Raw genomic sequence first — 17,354 nt, 5'->3', positions numbered from 1 at the left:
TTAAGGTACAAAATAATAATAATTATTATAATAATAAAAATAGCTATTTTGTGTGCTGTAGCAGTTCTTGTATAGCTCACAATAAGTGCAGCTCTCAACCCCTCCCACACCCAACCACCCTCCCTTGCAAATATTTGTTAAATAAGGATTAGACAGGTCAGACACCATTGTAGTGCAAATAGTAAACGATTAAAAATTTTTTTACAAAATATAGAAATGTTTGACTCCAGTAACTGGACAAACATGTTCCTTTCAAGTATCTCTCACTGAAGATTTTTTTAAAACAAGTTACTTCCATTTTAAAAAAAAGTCTCTCTTTTTTTTTTTTTTTCTCTCGCAGGTAAACAGTTTCAAACCATCTAGGTTGCATAGTTCTAACATTGTAAGCACCTTTACAGAATATAACTTTTATTCTTTCATTAATTTTTTGTTCTGGTTTTTTTTCTTCATTTTTCTTTTTTTCCTTTTTTCTTCTTTTTTACTTTTGTAAATGTAGTGCAGAAGATGAAGGTGTACACACCTGCGCACTATTGACCCTTGATCAATGTTAAGTATATGTATGTGTATCGTGTCTGTATGTATAGAGACATGTATACATAGCCATATATATACAAACACAAACACTACATACCTACTCAGTTGCTCTGTAAATGTGGAGGGAAAGCGCCAGTGACTATAGTGATTTTACACATGGCTTTTCACTGACTTTTTTGACTTCGTTCAAATTTCTGCAGGTTAGATGAGCTGCTACCGTGGCTTGGGCAACTAAGGGAGGGAACAGAACTTCCTTCCCCTAGTAGTAACTAATGTTTAGTATACTATGTAACAAGATAAGGATCATACTGAAAGGAAGGGAAAGCCCAACCCATACCACCATTCAGATCTATCTTATTCAAGCCCATCTTCATGATGTTTTCTTCCTTTTTTATAGCTGAAGTATTTTCTGATCCTCAAGTCTTTTTTTTTTTTTCCTTTTTATCTCTCTCCCTTTTCTTGCTCTCTTCTGTTTTTTGCTTATATTTCTGATTATTGTTTCACTCAAAAAAGGTTATACCATGTCTGGTCTTTCTTCTTCTTGGGCTTTTGATACATTTTCTTCTTAACAAGGGTCTTGTGCACACCAGCATCTACGAACAGCCACATTCCTCCACAATCATATTCTGTATGTCTTTCTTAATGATGTTCTGGCCATCATCGTAGTAGAGCATGGACATAGGCCGGAGCTTGGTGGGCACACAACATGATTTGAGGTTGGCAAAGGGGCTATGGCCCCGCATGCGGTAGTGGTTGATGACAGTGGAGTGGAAAGATAATGATGAACCAGACGTGCCTGCTATATGGCTGGGACACTCTCCTTCGCAGTAGTTGGCATGATAACCTGTAGGAGCAATGATCCAGTCACTCCATCCTATGTCCTTGAAGCTGACAAAGAATTGCTTCTTGCAGCAGATATTGACTTTGCCATCACACTCCAGGCCTCGTCTCCGCCGCCTGTGCTGGCGATCCTCTGAATGCCGGGCAAGCAACATCAAGAAGGGCCGATGTGATTGCTCCTTCTCCTCTTCTCCTGTGAATTCTCCAGCTTCCTTTTCTTTCCCTTCCCCATCATCTTCCTTTTTCTTCTTCTTACCCAGTAGCACCAAGCTGGCTCCTGTCTCTTGACACAGGTCACAGGCAATCCGCACATCCAAAGAGCTCTTGCCTTGGTCCAGAAGTCTCTGGACACTGCTGGAGACAGGGAAGATATGCCAAGTGCTCTTACGGGTGTCCACTGCTTTTTCTGAAATCAAAGTCTCACTCTTTTCACCTTTCAGCCCCCCATCCTCTGCATCCTCTGCTCCTTCATAATTGCCTGTTGGCTGCCGCTGCTGCTGAAACAGGCGGATGGTGACTTTTGTCCTGCTCCGGTTGGCCTTGGAGACCTTCAGGAAGAGCCACACTTCAGCATGCTCCACCACTGATAATTCACTGCCTTCCTTGGATATCTCAAAGTGCAACATTTTCTTGGCTGTGCCTGATTTGGTAAATGGAAATAGATAGGAAGAATTTGTTAGTATGTCTGCTTACATTTTTTAGAGACTTCTGTTACTTTTTCCACAGGCATGAAGTACCCTAGGTTTTCTATTTGGTTGTTTAAATTTTTATAGATCTTCTGTTCTAACCTTCCTTTACCCCCTCCTCAGTTTGTATTTTCTAAAAATTCTCTTTTTAGAGAAGTATATATTTGCCTGTTTTCCAGCATATTTTAACCAGACCATTTTTCATAGTAATGATACAGTCATTAATGTAAAGCATCTCATGGCAAATAAGCATCAGTGGCTGCCAAGGGTTAATTTGCTTAAGCTGTCTTTGTGATCACTGTTAGTTGAAAGACAAAAATGCTTTATGATGACAGTCCATAAGTACCATATGCTTAAAAATCTACACCTAATATCTTGTATGGGAATGAGGTCCAGTGCTGCCAATTCTTTAGCAATAATTTGAAAATTATGTGGGAAAGAGGTTTACCCTTTCTCCCTCCATAAAAATATATCCTTCATTTGCATCTTCAAATAAATTGTAAATATCTATTGTTTCAAAAATAAACACATGCTAAAATATAAACCTCAGCTTTAAGAAGTTTGCAGAGTTACAGTGTAAAGAATCGAAGAATTGCAGCAGGCAGACTTTTCATCCTGTTAGATGTTAGCTGTAGATCCTGTTCCTAATTTAACACACTGTACTTGCTGTGATTATAGTAATGGTGAATATACTGAGAAATGAGCTAAAGAACTGTATAATTATGGGGATGGTTCTCTGGCATAATTGTATCAACTTGCTGAGATGTCATTATGATGATTGTGATGGTGAGGAGGTGTTTCTCGGATACAGAGCTCATATCCCTGGCATAAGCTGGAATGAATAATGAGGGCTGTTTAATGATTTGATCACTAGAGCATGAAGAAGTTAAGAGAGAATAAATTAGCTGGGGGGTGGTGGTGATATTATTTTTTCAAGATAGGTACTTTTCTATTTTCTTGACAAAGAAAAAAGCCCTGATGATGTCTTTTGTTCCTTCTCAGCATGGAGGCCAGGGTGGACTGGGGTCACAGATTTGCAATGTACAGATATCTGACCTTAGTGAGAAACAAACAGTATTCATAATTATCAATTTGTTACTAATATTATTCTTGAGCTACCCATAGTTGTTTACCAAATTTTCTGTGCAGCAGTTCTTGTCAGTGAACCCTAAAAACACCTTTGCACCCTAAAAACAACAAGTGGTGATTAAAAAGAAGTAGTTGGACACACACAGGAAAAATTGCCCTTGTAGCAAGGCTCTTCTCCTTGCTTCCCACTGCAACTGAATTCACAAGTACGGCCTCCCTGACCATTCCCCTGTTCTCCCTTTCTCCAGTGAGACAGGACTGGAGCAAAATCACAAGAGACATCTCCCTTGTGTTCACTTGCAAATTCAAGAGTTGGTGATCTCTGAAATTTGTAGGCAGGCTGTGCTTCCCCTTGAGCTACCTGTTGCTTTTCTTCTCTGTGAAGTACTAGCACTGACACATTCAGCTTTCCCTCGTGGCATTCCCAGGTCAAAGAGAGAGACATTTCTGAATTACAGTGTCCAAAGGGCACAGTTTGGTTTTTGTTTTTCCTCTAAGTGAGAGTGTGAAATTGTAGACTTTAACTGTCACTGAGATATGGAAACACATGGTTTGTATTAACTGCTTCTCACAGACGGCTGATGCCAGTCTCCAAAGTGAGTTACATTAATTTCTCAGGGTGCTATATGAACCAGCAGGACTGTGCTTTAGAAAAGGAAGTAGCTTATAAAAAAGAGGGAGCATGCTGACCAGTACCGTGAGGCATGATGAAATTACTCTTCTTCTATTATTTTTTAATTGATTCATTCAATAATGACTGAATGGCTAATGCTGTTTTTTTCCATTCTGTTAATCAAACTATGCCAAAGCTGCCAGCTGTGTTGCAGCAGAGGTCTGGTGATAGACACCAATCTCACTCCTGACTCAGTTTCAGAGCATGAGGAGTTGTACAATGATGTCCCTCCAGTCCAAAGGAAGTCTGGTCCAAAAGGCTGGTTACTTTGTACGCAGGGATATTATAGAGTGTTCTCTATGAGAATGGATACTTCTAATGGCTGTGAGAACCAGCCGGCCTCTGGCTTTATTCCCCTTGACTCTCTCCTCTAAAGCAAGCTTCTAACTTTAGGTTATCCCTTTCCAGTCCTGATAAATCCTTTCTGAGGGGGACCTGGACATCAAGGAAACATGAAGGCAGGGGATGTGCCAAGGGTAGGTTGCTGCCAAGACTCTCAATTCAACCCGTTCTGCTTGCTGCCTCTAACCAAGCAAACCTTGGTGGAAAAAAAGGTGGTTTAGATCAAGCTGCAGAAGGTCTTCTGGCACCAGCAGCCTCTTCCCAGCTGCTCTCTTTCCCCGGAGTTCACAGACTTGTGTGTGGAATCAGCATGAATTGCTGGCAATTGCCATACTTTGTATTCTTGAGAAACCAGGCTGGGCACAGACAGAAGTTCTGGAAGTAGCAGAGATCCTGTGCATGAGCAGATCAACTGTGGTGGGTGCATGAGAAGATCAACTGTGCTGGACATGGACAAAAAACCTGGTCTGGTCATCTGCTCTGGAGGAAGCAGGTGGGGTGCAGACCTGGCTTAACAGTGGAAGGAGCTATATGACCTAAGCTGAAAAGCCAGGCAGCCCTGCATTACAGAATAACCTAATGCTGTTAAGTGCTAGTGCATGGTATTTCACATTCTGCTATTTCCATGCTAGTGGGAGTTGAAAATAGTTACCAATTGACGTATCTGCAACAGCAAATATTCATGTTACCTTTTGCAATGGCCAGAAGCATAGTGATGCAAGCGGTTTTTTTGACAAATCTTACATGAAAGAAACAGGACCTCAAGAACCCTCTTAAATAGCTTTTCAAATGCTCCTCTATGTTTGGAAGTAGAATTCTTCCTCATTACTAAAAATATTTGAACAGTATGGTGAAAGTACATGAGCACTGCTTTTTCTCTACTTAAAGGAAGTGAGCTTGAACAAGGTAGCCTAAGACATGTCCTTATACAGGGATAACAGCCTCCTTGTAGGTTGTTAGCTACAATAACAGCCTCTCTGGATGTGGTTAGCTGCGTTTTCAGAAACAAATGGTGGATTAAGATTCTAAAGAAAAAAGATGCAGGAAGCTTATCTGAGCCTAATATTTCTGAATGAAACAAAATCCTTAAACCTGCATAGCTAATAAAAGGTTTTATAGCAATTTAAAAACACTTTCCCTTTCATAGGTCTTTTTAGAAGGAGACTGGGAATGGTGCAAGGTTGAGGATAAAAAGCATGCTTTCACATTAGGAAAAAACGAAGCTTGTCTGAATTCTCTCCACATTCACAACTAGTTTGTTACAATCACACAGCACAAATGGTATGAATCCTGCAGTTTTTAAAAGGTCACTGTTCTCAGACAAGCTCATTTTGAAATCAGAGTTTGGCCTGTGCTAAAACCAAATTGAGATCTTAGAATCTGGCTTATTATGATTACGCATTCACTTTATAACAGGATCTTTGTTTCCAAAAGGTTCAGTGCTACAATAAAATAAATTCTTCAAGTGTTCTGAGACAAAAAAAAAATTAAAAATCTATATTTCATTTTCTCCAGATATTTCTTAGGGATTTAGCATCTTTCCTTTTTTAGGTCTGAATTAATGGTTAAGATCAAAGCTTCGGAAATATATACAGTTCATCAAACTGAAGGTAAAAGGGAGATTCCTGAAATTTGGGGGTGGTATCACTTCCATAATTACATTTTGTTTACCCTTTTGTCCTGCCTTTACATTTGCCACAGCTGATTTGCGAGGGTCTTTTTCCATTTGTAATCATCCTGCTCCTCCTGCCTGACTGCTGAGGAAAGACCTACAGCCCAACAATGATAATGCCTTCATCACTTCCATGCTCGTATAAACAGCAATGTCAACAGCCTGGATTGTTATCATAGCAGAAGGCAGCTGAAAAAGGAGACAAGGGATTACTTTGGACTCCTTTTGATTGCTTTTCCGCATTTCCCTTTCCCAGAACTTTGGAGAGGCCACCTCTCTGCTTAACTGCTGAGCAAAGTCCCTTCCAGAAGGAGGACTGTGATGCCAAAGGAGCAGTCCAGTAGGGCGAGTGACACCAGCAAATGATGTGAGAAGTGGTTAAAAAAAATACAAGCTCTAAGTAGTACTGCATATATGGTAAAAGGTTTAATGAAAAGAGTTACTGAATGGAAAGAAAGTAGCAGCATATATGGCATGAGACTTTCTCATACCTGTTTTTCTCTTCAGTAGCTCTCGTGCACCTTTTTAGGAGAGAAGCCTGAACACACAAGCAGAGGGGAGCCTGCACAGGTACCCTTCTCTCCACCTCTGGAAGGGCTGGCCAGGGCTCCCATCAGTACTCTGCGGTCAGCACCTGCTCCCAAGCAGCACTTGGGTGACAGGCATGACACGAGCCCATGGAGAGATTGGCAGAACCCTTGAGGGCCCAGGCACAGAAGGACTGGAGGGTCAGCCCTGCATGAAGTAGCTCATGCTGGCCTCCAAAAGGAATCTGCAGGTCCAGTGTGCTCTTCCTCCGAGGCCAAGGATCCTTCCTGCCCTATGGTTGGCTTTAATTATGCAGTTGAAATTCTGTTATTTGCAATTTGCAGCAGGATTCAAGATTGAACCCTTTTAGTTCAAGCTATATGCATATACTAGGTGGGGTCAAAGCTATACAAATGAGATTATCTTCTTTTGAGTAAAATGTGAAGGTATTTCATTTTTATAGCTATATGCCATTAAATTATTAAGGCTTTTTCTTTCATAATGAAAGTGATTATACTTCGTGAAATTATGATGTGCCTTATTCTTAAGTTCTCTTAATTCACAGGATTTACTTTTCTTTGAAAAATGCTCAGTATGTAAGAAGGTGCTGTCACTTTAAAGTTCTATGCTTCATCGGTGCTTAATTTTGAAATGTTTTTACATTATACTCTAAGTGAACTGTTTTTCCATACAAAGCAAGCTTTTTTTTCCTTTTTTAGTTGCTAACTTTACTACTGCCTATGTTTAGATTTGGGGGAATTTGTACTGAGTGCCAATCTGTAATTACATTCAAAAGCATCCTTCTCTTCACTTCTCATTTCCGTTCCCCAGGAGACAGAAAAAAAATAGGTTACTAGAAAGGTTCCTCTAAAGAGAGTGAAGAGAAGAGCATGGTTATTGAGAGATAATTGCTCAAAATGTTTACTAATGAGTGACCACTGGAGTTAGATGAATTCTTTGTAGGGTAGAATTTATTCAGAGAATTTAGCGTTATCTTCTGGTAATTATCCCCTAGGTAGACTGATGATTACAAATGTTCTATTGCCACAGTTAAACAGTGGCCATTTCTGTGAATGCATTTCAGCCTATGGGTCACTGGCAAACAAATTATTCTGATTATTCATTACGCGGCATACATGACCGGTCATCCAGATTGCATACTGTCATTCCTGCTCCCTTACTGTTGCCTCTTACAGTGGGAGGAGAAATTATGGCACAATTAATACCTTACCTTTATGCTCACCTACCATTAGCTGCCAGAAATGGGAGATTTTGTTGTACGAGAAAAAATAAACTGAAAATCAGGAAAAAGAACTATCCCCCGAGCATTCGTGGGGGGGAAAAAAGCGGCAGCGGCTTTATTTAAAAACCTTTTTTTCAAAAGTTAACCCAAAGAGGCATTGACAAGGTCATTCAGAATGTGAAATAATTCAGTTCTGGTGAACCTTGACTCTCCTCTGCTATTTTGTTAGGAGGGAAGCACTTTACATCCACAGCTTTGAGTTCTTTCCAAATTGAAAGCCCTTCCCCCACATGGCTTTAAATATTTAGAAACAAAAAAGGTGTTTGTTTGGCTGAAGTTGCTCTTTTTTTTTTTTTTATTTGATTTCTTCATTTACGTCTAAAATAGCTCAAGCAAAGTTTAGGATTTGCACCAGTAAAATATTCCAAGGTAAAAACAATCCCCCGTCTTCAGCTGCTTTTTTGAGAGGGCAATTTTTTTTGTGCATACTTGTAATAATTTGCTGTAAATTCTAAAATTAAGTGAATCAGAGACTGCCTGTTTTCATTAAAATATTTAATTTCTGTGCACTAAGGCCCAAATCCCAAGCCTACTGAAATGACTAACAGAATTTCCAGTTGCTTCTAGTAAACTAAACTTCAATCCTAAATCAACATTTCAAAGCTCTGTTGCATTAAATGAGATTGCCTTCTCATAGGTATTTCTCTCTATATAGATATAGATGTAAGAACTCCTCAGCATGAATCACTTACATGTACACAAGGTAGATATATCCTGCACAGAGGAAAAAACACATGAATGCACATTCTTGTCTGCAGGAATGGTATGGGTACAGGCACAGGTACACGAGCATGCCTGCCCTGGCATACCTGTATGTCAGGACTTATGTGTGCTTATACACACATACAGGCAAATACATATTCACATATTCCCTACTAGCACACAAAACTGTGGGCCTGGCTAAGCAGAGACGGATACATAAATACCTTCTGTCTCTCTAGTATGTTTTTCTAAAGTGGTTCCCACCTTCCTAGATTAATCTCTGCTTTCTCAGATTGTTCTTTAAATGAGCCCCACCCTCCCCCCCGAAATTCTCACATTTTCATACAATGAAACAGATAAATACAGAATGGCTTTCCTCTTTCTTCTGGAAGTAAGTTGCTTTCATTTGCTAAACTTGAAATCTTTGATTTAGTATGCCAAAGGAGGGAAAAAATAGGAAAAAACAACCAGGGAAAATAGGCTTGTTTTCTAAAAACCAAGGAGACTGCATTAAAATAAAAAGATCTGAGAAAATCATCTCAGATGATGATTCATGGTCACATTTCTCAGTATCTTGTAAAAAAAATAATATTTATAATTTCTGATCTCTCTAGATTTCCAGCACTGCTAGCATCCATCAGCTTATCTTTTACCCCTCTACCTATTTCCTTCTGCATTACTTTCCTTGCAGCTTTTCACTGCAGTGAATCCCTGCCTTTTAAATAAACTAGAAGAGAGAAATGAGCCCCACTCAGACCAGCTATAGATAAGCATAAAGATCTCTGGGATTCAGAATCCAATTAGAGAAAATAAATTTGCAGGGAGGTTGCCTCTTGTGGAGCAAAAAGCCTTTGGAGTGTGCCCTCTCGTGGCCGTTCTTTATTCAGCATTAATACTTGTGCCCTGAAATACAGTTATTTTCCAAAGAAAATTGTTGAAATTATTCAAAATACATAAGTGACACATCCTTTGAGGTTTTCTCCTCCTGAACTGCCAGCTTGGTTGTATAGGGTAGGTATCTTCTGGGAAAAGACACGAATATGTACATACATGTATCCCTCTGCACATAGAAGTGGGCATTACATGATCAAGTCAGTTCACCTTGAATTCTGTATGAAGTGGTCATACAAAACAGTAGAAGTGGTCTAAATAGTTGGCAGACTTCGTTAATTTTTTTCCGCCTGAAATTTCTCCTGGTGATAAACCTTTAGATTTCAGTATTTCCATCCAGTAATTACTATCACCTTCTCAGGGGCTGATGTTAGCAACATATTTCATTGGTAGTTTACTTTCCAGTTGGCAAAATCCCAGGTCTGTCTAATAAGCTCTCTACTTAAAATACCGAACGAGTTAGTAGCCAATCATATCTGTAAGTATTGAGTATCTCTGTTATCGAACCTGTTGGATTTGCTTGTCACAAAATTATATGACCCCTCTCCCCAAAAAAACTATTTTTAAGACTTTGAAGTAACACACGGAACTCTGGCACAGCTAACCTTACAGCAGAACTAATCAAGGTTAGTGATCTTAGTTTGATATGCAAGTAGAAAGTAATTTTCATGTTTTACTTGTAAGAGTGCCAAAGGACAGTAGGGTGCATTTGTAACTTTTGCCCAATACTCACAGTCATTAGTTTTGCAGAGATCTGTCTGGATTTGTTAGCTGTGAAAACTACCTGCCAACTATTTTGCTGATTTCCTGGACATAACTACACCTGTGCTTCAGACAAGTTTATTGCATTTATTTCCCCTCTAATTGTCTGAAGTCTGTGCTTGTTTGAATTTTGGTCTGTTTTAGAAAATAGCAATCTCAAGCCAGAGCTACATTCACAGGGTGCTGTTTGTTCATTCACTCCATTTCTTTGTATGTTTGAGAATATGGCAGATGAAAGATGGAAATACTACTTTTTAATAAAAGCAAGTAATAAATGTAGCATCTGAAAGGCGTGGGGAAAGGCTGGTTTATGTCAAGCCATACCCAAAGAAACAAGAAGCCTAAAGTCTTATTTTTCTTTTTATAGACATTTATTTGATACAATATGAGATGTTTTCATTCATTTTCATTGATTTCTTATTGCCCTCTATCGAGGCTGAGTGAGTTTGATGTTAAAAGCAGGAAACGCATTAACCTGGCTGTGAGCGGAACACGATTATTCTCCTGCTTGGTGTTTAAACGTCATGCTATTCCTAGGTCCCACAGAATATAAAGTAGAGACTATCCCTGTGGCTATATTCTATTCTTTCCTTTTTAACTCATACTTCTTATATGACATGTCACTCGCCTTTTGTTTTTTTGCCTCACTTTCCTTTACAGGAAAAATACTTAGTATTTGACAGGCAAAACTGTCAGTGCACAAGAGGCAGGATCTCAAGCGGAGAGAGTTACTTGGGTTGTTGCAGCATTGGCACCTCTAAAACCTGGTAGATCCCCTGATGTTAGCAAGTCACCAGATATGAGTGGCTGTAGACGAAGAATATTACTGAAATTACTCCACAGAGTGGATTTATCATTTCCATTATAAGCCCAAAGCAGAGCTCGGTTTTTAGGTTGCTAATTTTCCCTCCCTTGTTCCAAATCAAAGAGGCATGGAAATATAGCAGGCGTGGAAAAAAATGGACACAGCAGCCCTCCTGCCTAGGCTCCCAGGATTGTCTTAGTGCAAAGGAAGAGAACTGTGGCAGGGAAGAGAAGGCACGAGAGCACAGTGGATGCTCCTGTCGTGCAGCTCCATAGCATGAGTGCCCTTCAAGCGGCGAGGCTACGAGCAGCAGAGCACGCTATGTAAATGACGGCGAGTGACGTGTGGGCGCCGGTGGCTGGTGGCGGGATGGGTGGCGGGATGATTGGCCACTGTGTGGGCAATGGCAGGGTTTCTGCTGCTCACGTGACCCCGAGAGCCAATGGCTTCGGGAGCTGCCGGTGGAGGGTATTGTACAGAGTGGGCATATATCAAATTCCAAATTCCTTTGTGTCAGAGCTCAGGAGGGACAATAATGTGTTTACAAATGATTGCGACGCACACAGTGAAGAGAAGCCACTGTTCATGCCATATGTGTTCCACTGTGCTCAGAGCGAGCTGCTGAAAACCAGGTGGGGAATACGACTCATAGATAGCTTAGAGGTTTCCTTGCTTTTATAAATTCATTTCTAAACTAATGTTGAGCTACCCCTGCTTCTAATGACCTCTGACACTGACACCTTCTCCCTGCTTTTTGAAGTGGAGAGGATGGAAAAACTGAAAAGCCTGAGCTCTCATGCTGAAAGAACTGTAAATGTGTATATTGACAAGGACTCCGAAGGCTAGGACTCCTTGTACAGTTGGAAAATCAGACAGCCAGCAGGAATGTCTGCACTTAAAAGCATGCACACTTCTTGTGCATGGCTTCCCTGCAACCAGAACATCTGAGTCAACAGGTTTTCAGGACTGGAAACTCTGAGTGTTGTCTTAATTGTTTATACTGCTGCAGCAAACTTTTAAACAAAAATGCTTGGAGTTCCTTTGCATACTTTGCCTACCATATGCTGTACCAAACAAAACAATGACATTCTTTTAAAACCGTCTTGGCAACAGGAAAAATGCTTTGGCTAGACAGCATCATAAAAAGTTGATGTTAGATGATAGACTTATTACGAGTAACTGTACTGATGCATGCATTAGCATACCCACGTACACTAACAGAAGTGTGTGCAGATACATATACATTGAATTAAAATGGGTTCTGGTCCTATTCATGTAGGAACAAGAAAGCAAAGTACAACTTTAGAGCTGTTTCCTATGGGCAGTTTATATGAGTCAAGACTTTACTTACTAAATATATGTATTCAGAGCTCTTGCTGCCTAAGAGTTAGGGGAAAAAGAACTGTGAAAGAGTTCGAAATACACCCTACCAAGGTTGAATTTTTTGGCAGGAGTGTTTTAGGAGCAGAATCTTTTTTCCAGTATGCAGAAGTCTGCATTACAAATTGGATCAGCTACAGCAACTTGTCCAGTTCTATTGAAGTCATCTGACAGTCCCTGCAACTCTTTATTGCCGAAGATGCTGTGTTAAATTAAAAAAAAAAAAAAAAAAAAAAAAAGAAGAAAAAAAAAAGAGGGGAAAAAAACCACAAAAAAGCCCTCTCACTTCTAAAATTTAAAGCTTCTTCATCTGATTTTATAACTTCCACTATAATTTTTACATGAAAGGGCTATTTCTGAAGTAGTTTACAGTTCACTTTCTGTCTTAATAAACTCCCCAAAAGGCTACAGCCTTTTTTTCTTTCACCATCAACTCTGCAATCCAGCCCTTTACTGCAAGTACTCTGTATTTACAGGCAGAGTTTGGAGGACCCTGCTGCAGCCTGACTTTATGTTCAAGATTGGTTAGAGAGCTTCCTCCCTGTGTGACTGACTGTGCTTAGCAAGTGCAATCTGTAGCCAAGACTAAGTCAGAAAAATAAAATTCCTTCAGAGTCCTACCCCCCATCCCATCCCATCCCTACTTTTCCCTTCCCCCAAGTCTCATCCTACAGCCTTTCAGAAAACATTATTGCTGAGGAGAAGAAAATAAGTTAATTGCAGTTTTGGCACAAAGGATATTTTACAGTTTTGTTTTTCAAGCACTCACCTGATTCTGCAAAAGTGATGATTTCTGAGGTTTGCTCCACAACTTCATTCATTTCGGCTCTTCTTCCAACATCATCCTCTATTTCCACATAACCATCCTCTCCCACCTTTCCCACGTGGAGTTTTTTGATGGCATTTAAAAGTGCTGCCTTGGGCACTGGCTGGGTGATATTAGGTCTGTCCCTCAAGTGCAACATGTTCAGTATGTGCTTCTTTACTGCTTCCACCATCTCAGGCTGTGAGCTGGGCACATCCTTTGAGAGCGTGGCAAGGGCACATGATGGACAGTCAGTGACTGAACTGTGCCCCTCGGATCCTGGGGTTGGGGAACTCCTCACTATAATCCAGCAAAGCACCAACAGAAATCCTCTCTTCCAAAGCAAAGGCATCCTGGCAGCAAAAGTTGTTGTGATTCCCTTTTTAAAAGGCCCTGCTTTTCCTCCCCCTTCACGAACAGTTTTTTTGGGGGCTGGTTTAGTTTGTTTGTTTGTTTGTTTGTTTTTCCTTCTCTTCAGCAAATTCTCTGGAACAAGAACCAAAAGTTTTCTGTGAAGTTTTGTTTGCAGGTTCTCTCTCTGAATGCAATAAGTGCTGTAGATGTTTGTGGCTGTCAGGGAGAAGAGTTCTGACTCTGTCTCAGAGTAGGAGAGAGACACAGAGAGAGGGAGAGAGAGAGAGAGGACGGATTGGCCTAAAGTGAGTGAGTGAATGAGAGAGGGAGGGAGTTTTGTCTGTGAGTAAAGGCTATGATTAGGAAGGGGGAGGAACAGGCAGGCTGGCTTCCTTATGCTCATTGCTCCCCTAACACACACCTCTCTTCAAATATCACTACTCGTGGTTCCTTCCCTCCCCCCTTTCTAAAATCTTTTCATTCCTGTAAATTTACTCGATATTTTTCTTTTTTTTTCTCTCTGTTTGACCCTCCCCACCCCCTCCATCTGTCATTTCCCCCTTTTTTTTCCCCTTTCTTTTTGTTTTGTTTTGTTTGTTGCATTCCTTCAACAGTATCACTGGCTTAACTAAACAGAGGAAACATGAATGAATTAAAAGAGTGAAATCTTTAATGAGCACCTTGCTTTTGGTCCTGCCTGTTTTTTTTTAGGGATAGCAGGAGATGTTAAATAGCTTGTGAATGAGATGGGAATGAGAGCAGGGGCTCTGAATATTTTGAACAGAACATTATTCTGCCTGGAGTAGAAGAAAAAAATCTTTTCTGCTCATTTCTAGATGCTGGGGTTTATCAGCACTGGCAAGAGGTCTGACAGGCACAAAATAGCTCTGCTGTTTGGAGGGCTCTATAATACATGATACACTCCCCAGCTGCAATATGCAGTCAGCACTGAAAGCCTAAGCAGGAGATGGTACATATATGTGACATGCCATGGTACTGCCATATAATACCCCTACTTCAATGCTAATCTATGCCTGGAAGTTCTTGGCTGGATGTACTTAGGTTTGGGGTTAATCAAGCAATGCCTGAAAAATGCTTTGAATGTGAAAAGTGTTACATGTCATCTGGCCAAATCATACTTGCTTCTGACTCAGGCAAATCCCTCATCGATGCCAATAATAATTCTGTCTGAGTGAAGGCTGAGTAAGATCTTCTACATTTGGCCCATTGTTATTAGAAGGCACTTATTACTTCATTCATTTAAATCACAGAGAACAATCATAATATTAGAATAAGACATTGGAAATTTAAAGGAATCTAAAGCACTACAAGAAGCAGGAGTTTCAACCAGTGTTGGTAGCCCCTTGTCAGTTTATGCCCAGGAGGGCTTTACTCTGCAGTGAAAAGGCATTCCCTGTGCCACTGCCATGGCTTCAGGTTTCCTTTGCATTCTGGATCCTCTCCATTCTGTTCTTTACCCAGCAAAGTTGAAGTTTGCAAACTTGCGTACATTTGATTTGGTAACAGAAAAATGATAGATATCACTATAACTTTTGAGATTCTTCCCTTTCAGGCATTATCTTGTACATATTTTCTTAGAGCAGCTTATTCTTTTTAGCGTTCACCCTCTTTTTTCATTCCTTTCATTCTCGCTCTCACACACACCTCTGTCTTCTCAGATGGGCTTACCTCCTACCCAGCAAATATTCCACTCTCAGTATATTACTGTCAACCATTGTATTTCACCATGGAAAGGAGTAATTTATAAATAAAAGCATTGAAAGGTCTCTAATTTCCACGAGATGACTACAGGCACATGGACTAAGAGACAGGCAAGGAGTTATAGGTAGAGTAAATGAAACGTACAGAAGTAATTGAACAATCAACTAAAGTCTTACAAATGTTGTATATTGCTAGTCCTTTTCAATTAAGATCTTTTATAAGTCTTTTACTGTTATAAGGCATCCACAGTACCCCCTCATCTGTGTTTTACTGACCTCAGTTGCTATACTGTTATATACTGTTACACTTACAGGTCTGTCAGCATTATAAACCCTGCAGCCATTCTTATAAACACATCTTTGTAACACAAACCTCACTATAATACATCGAATTTTCTTGGATCTTGTGAACAGCCCAAAGTCTGTTGTAATGATATGAAGTCTGAAAGTCAGCTTGAAATAGAACTAAAAGTTTAATTGGATGAAAAAATAATTTCAGATGAAAATATGCATTCATGATTAGATGTACTAACAGATGACATAATTAAAGGAGTTATATATAGTTCTAATATAGCACCTATCCTAACAGTGTCTGAGGAAAAGTAAGGGAGAAGCATAAATCAAAATAAAATAGATAAGTATGTCTGGGTTCTTGCTGTGGGGTATATGTTGCTTGCCATATTCTACAGGTACAGTTATCACATACAATCTCTATTACATAGAGGTATAGCATATTTTACTTGCATGCCATGATGACAACAGATTTAATGTTAAAGCATAACTTTCTAAAGAACACTGTTTTCTAAAAGCGAGTCTTCCAATACTGCAGATACATGGTTTACTTGTACTTACATGTATATACATATATGTACAAAAATACATACAGAAATGTGTTTGAATACATACAGAAATGGTGGTTCAGACTCTTTCTACAGATTACCTGAACTGCAAAGTTCTGTATATGCATTCATTCAATATAACCCTAACAGTATGCAACAGCATGCACAGGAATTAAAAGTTTCAGTTTTAAAGGAAAAAAACTGAATGAAAGTTTTACCTCTCTAGTCCTGACTCTCAGGAGGAGACTGCTGTATTGTGCTTTAAGAACTGCTGAAGTTCCTCTTTGTGGTATTCATAATGTGAAGCTTTATACTTCTCGTGTGTACACTCACATATAATGTCTGTCAAAAGTGGGCTGGATCACTGTGCTGGATTGGTTAATCCTGTTACATCAGCAATTGACTGTTTTTCCTGTATGAGACATACTTCTGGTAATTATCTAATGGAAACTCCTAATTCTCTAGCATGACAAAATATCGTGGATCAACTCATAGAGGTGATTTCTGTATCCATTTAAAGACTAGAACTTAAAATCAGACAAAGCAAACATTATGAGTCAGGAAGATACACTCTAACTTGTTGTATTGCATAGCTAGATATAGATAATATTAGATGTAGATAACACTGTTCGAGTTCATATAGAGTATTTGCCAGATAGTTAATTACTACTTTGCAAACTGTTTTCTTCTTCTTACACACTTAAGGATATACCAGATAATCTTTCTGCAGATTTGGATTCTTTTCAAATTCAGGAAAATGCATTTGAGTAAGAATCCTTTTGCTTTGGATGATTTTTTTTTAAATTCAATCTCTGAATAAATATGTCCTTATGTTTAATTTAGGGATCCCTTTAAAGCTCTTTAAAAAATGAATCATATTGCTCCTGTCCAAGTCTCCTGGCTCCTTGACGTGCAGATTGCATCACACTATTAAAAACTGTTTAGACATCTAAAAATAAATTACAATGAATGACAGGTCACATTTTTTGCAAGTGTGGTATTAACACTTGTGGAATAAAATAAAAAGAAATTTTCATTTCAATTTACATTAATGAAAATCAGAAATAACTATGCCAATTAGGCAGTACAGAAGTAATATATAAAAGATCAAAAGTAAATCCAAAATCCATCGCCTTTCTTAAACACATAAAATAACTGCTTTATGTGGTACCATTTATGACAAATGGCATGATCATGCAGTCTTTACTCATTCATAACACCCACTGATTACCAGAAAATCCCCATCCCTCAGATTTTTTTTTTTTTTCTTTTTTGGCCTGACTAGTACTTATAATTATATTTTTATGTCCTGTTGGTAATGTAACTTTAATCTGTCTTGGAATATGGCTGATCTGGATGAAAGCAAGATGTCAAACTTTCAGTTTACAGTGATACCAGGGAGTCCTTATAGCAGTGTTGATCCCAACT

The 17,354-nt window shown here is 39.4% G+C and overlaps 1 protein-coding gene across 2 annotated transcripts; it reads right to left on the bottom strand.

Annotated features, from left to right (window-relative positions):
• Nucleotides 1-316: 316 nt before the first annotated feature.
• Nucleotides 317-16,219, bottom strand: INHBA (inhibin subunit beta A). Of its 2 annotated transcripts, XM_088167662.1 has the most exons (3): nt 16,145-16,219; nt 12,977-13,498; nt 323-2,014 (listed from the first exon to the last, which is right to left on the bottom strand). In XM_088167662.1, exons 2-3 carry the CDS (start codon nt 13,362-13,364, stop codon nt 1,128-1,130), a joined length of 1,275 nt encoding a protein of 424 aa, XP_088023788.1. In that variant the 5' UTR covers nt 13,365-13,498; nt 16,145-16,219; the 3' UTR covers nt 323-1,127. The 2 variants fall into 2 exon arrangements, with proteins under 2 accessions (XP_014738958.2, XP_088023788.1); XM_014883472.2 differs by lacking the exon at nt 16,145-16,219 and having other exon boundaries at nt 317-2,014; nt 12,977-13,769.
• Nucleotides 16,220-17,354: the final 1,135 nt, after the last annotated feature.

Source organism: Sturnus vulgaris, chromosome 1, assembly GCF_052056855.1.
Source record: "Sturnus vulgaris isolate bStuVul1 chromosome 1, bStuVul1.hap1, whole genome shotgun sequence".
Taxonomy (NCBI): domain Eukaryota; kingdom Metazoa; phylum Chordata; class Aves; order Passeriformes; family Sturnidae; genus Sturnus; species Sturnus vulgaris.
The sequence above is the reverse complement of the archived record's forward strand: the minus strand, read 5'-3'. Positions and strand labels throughout refer to the sequence as shown.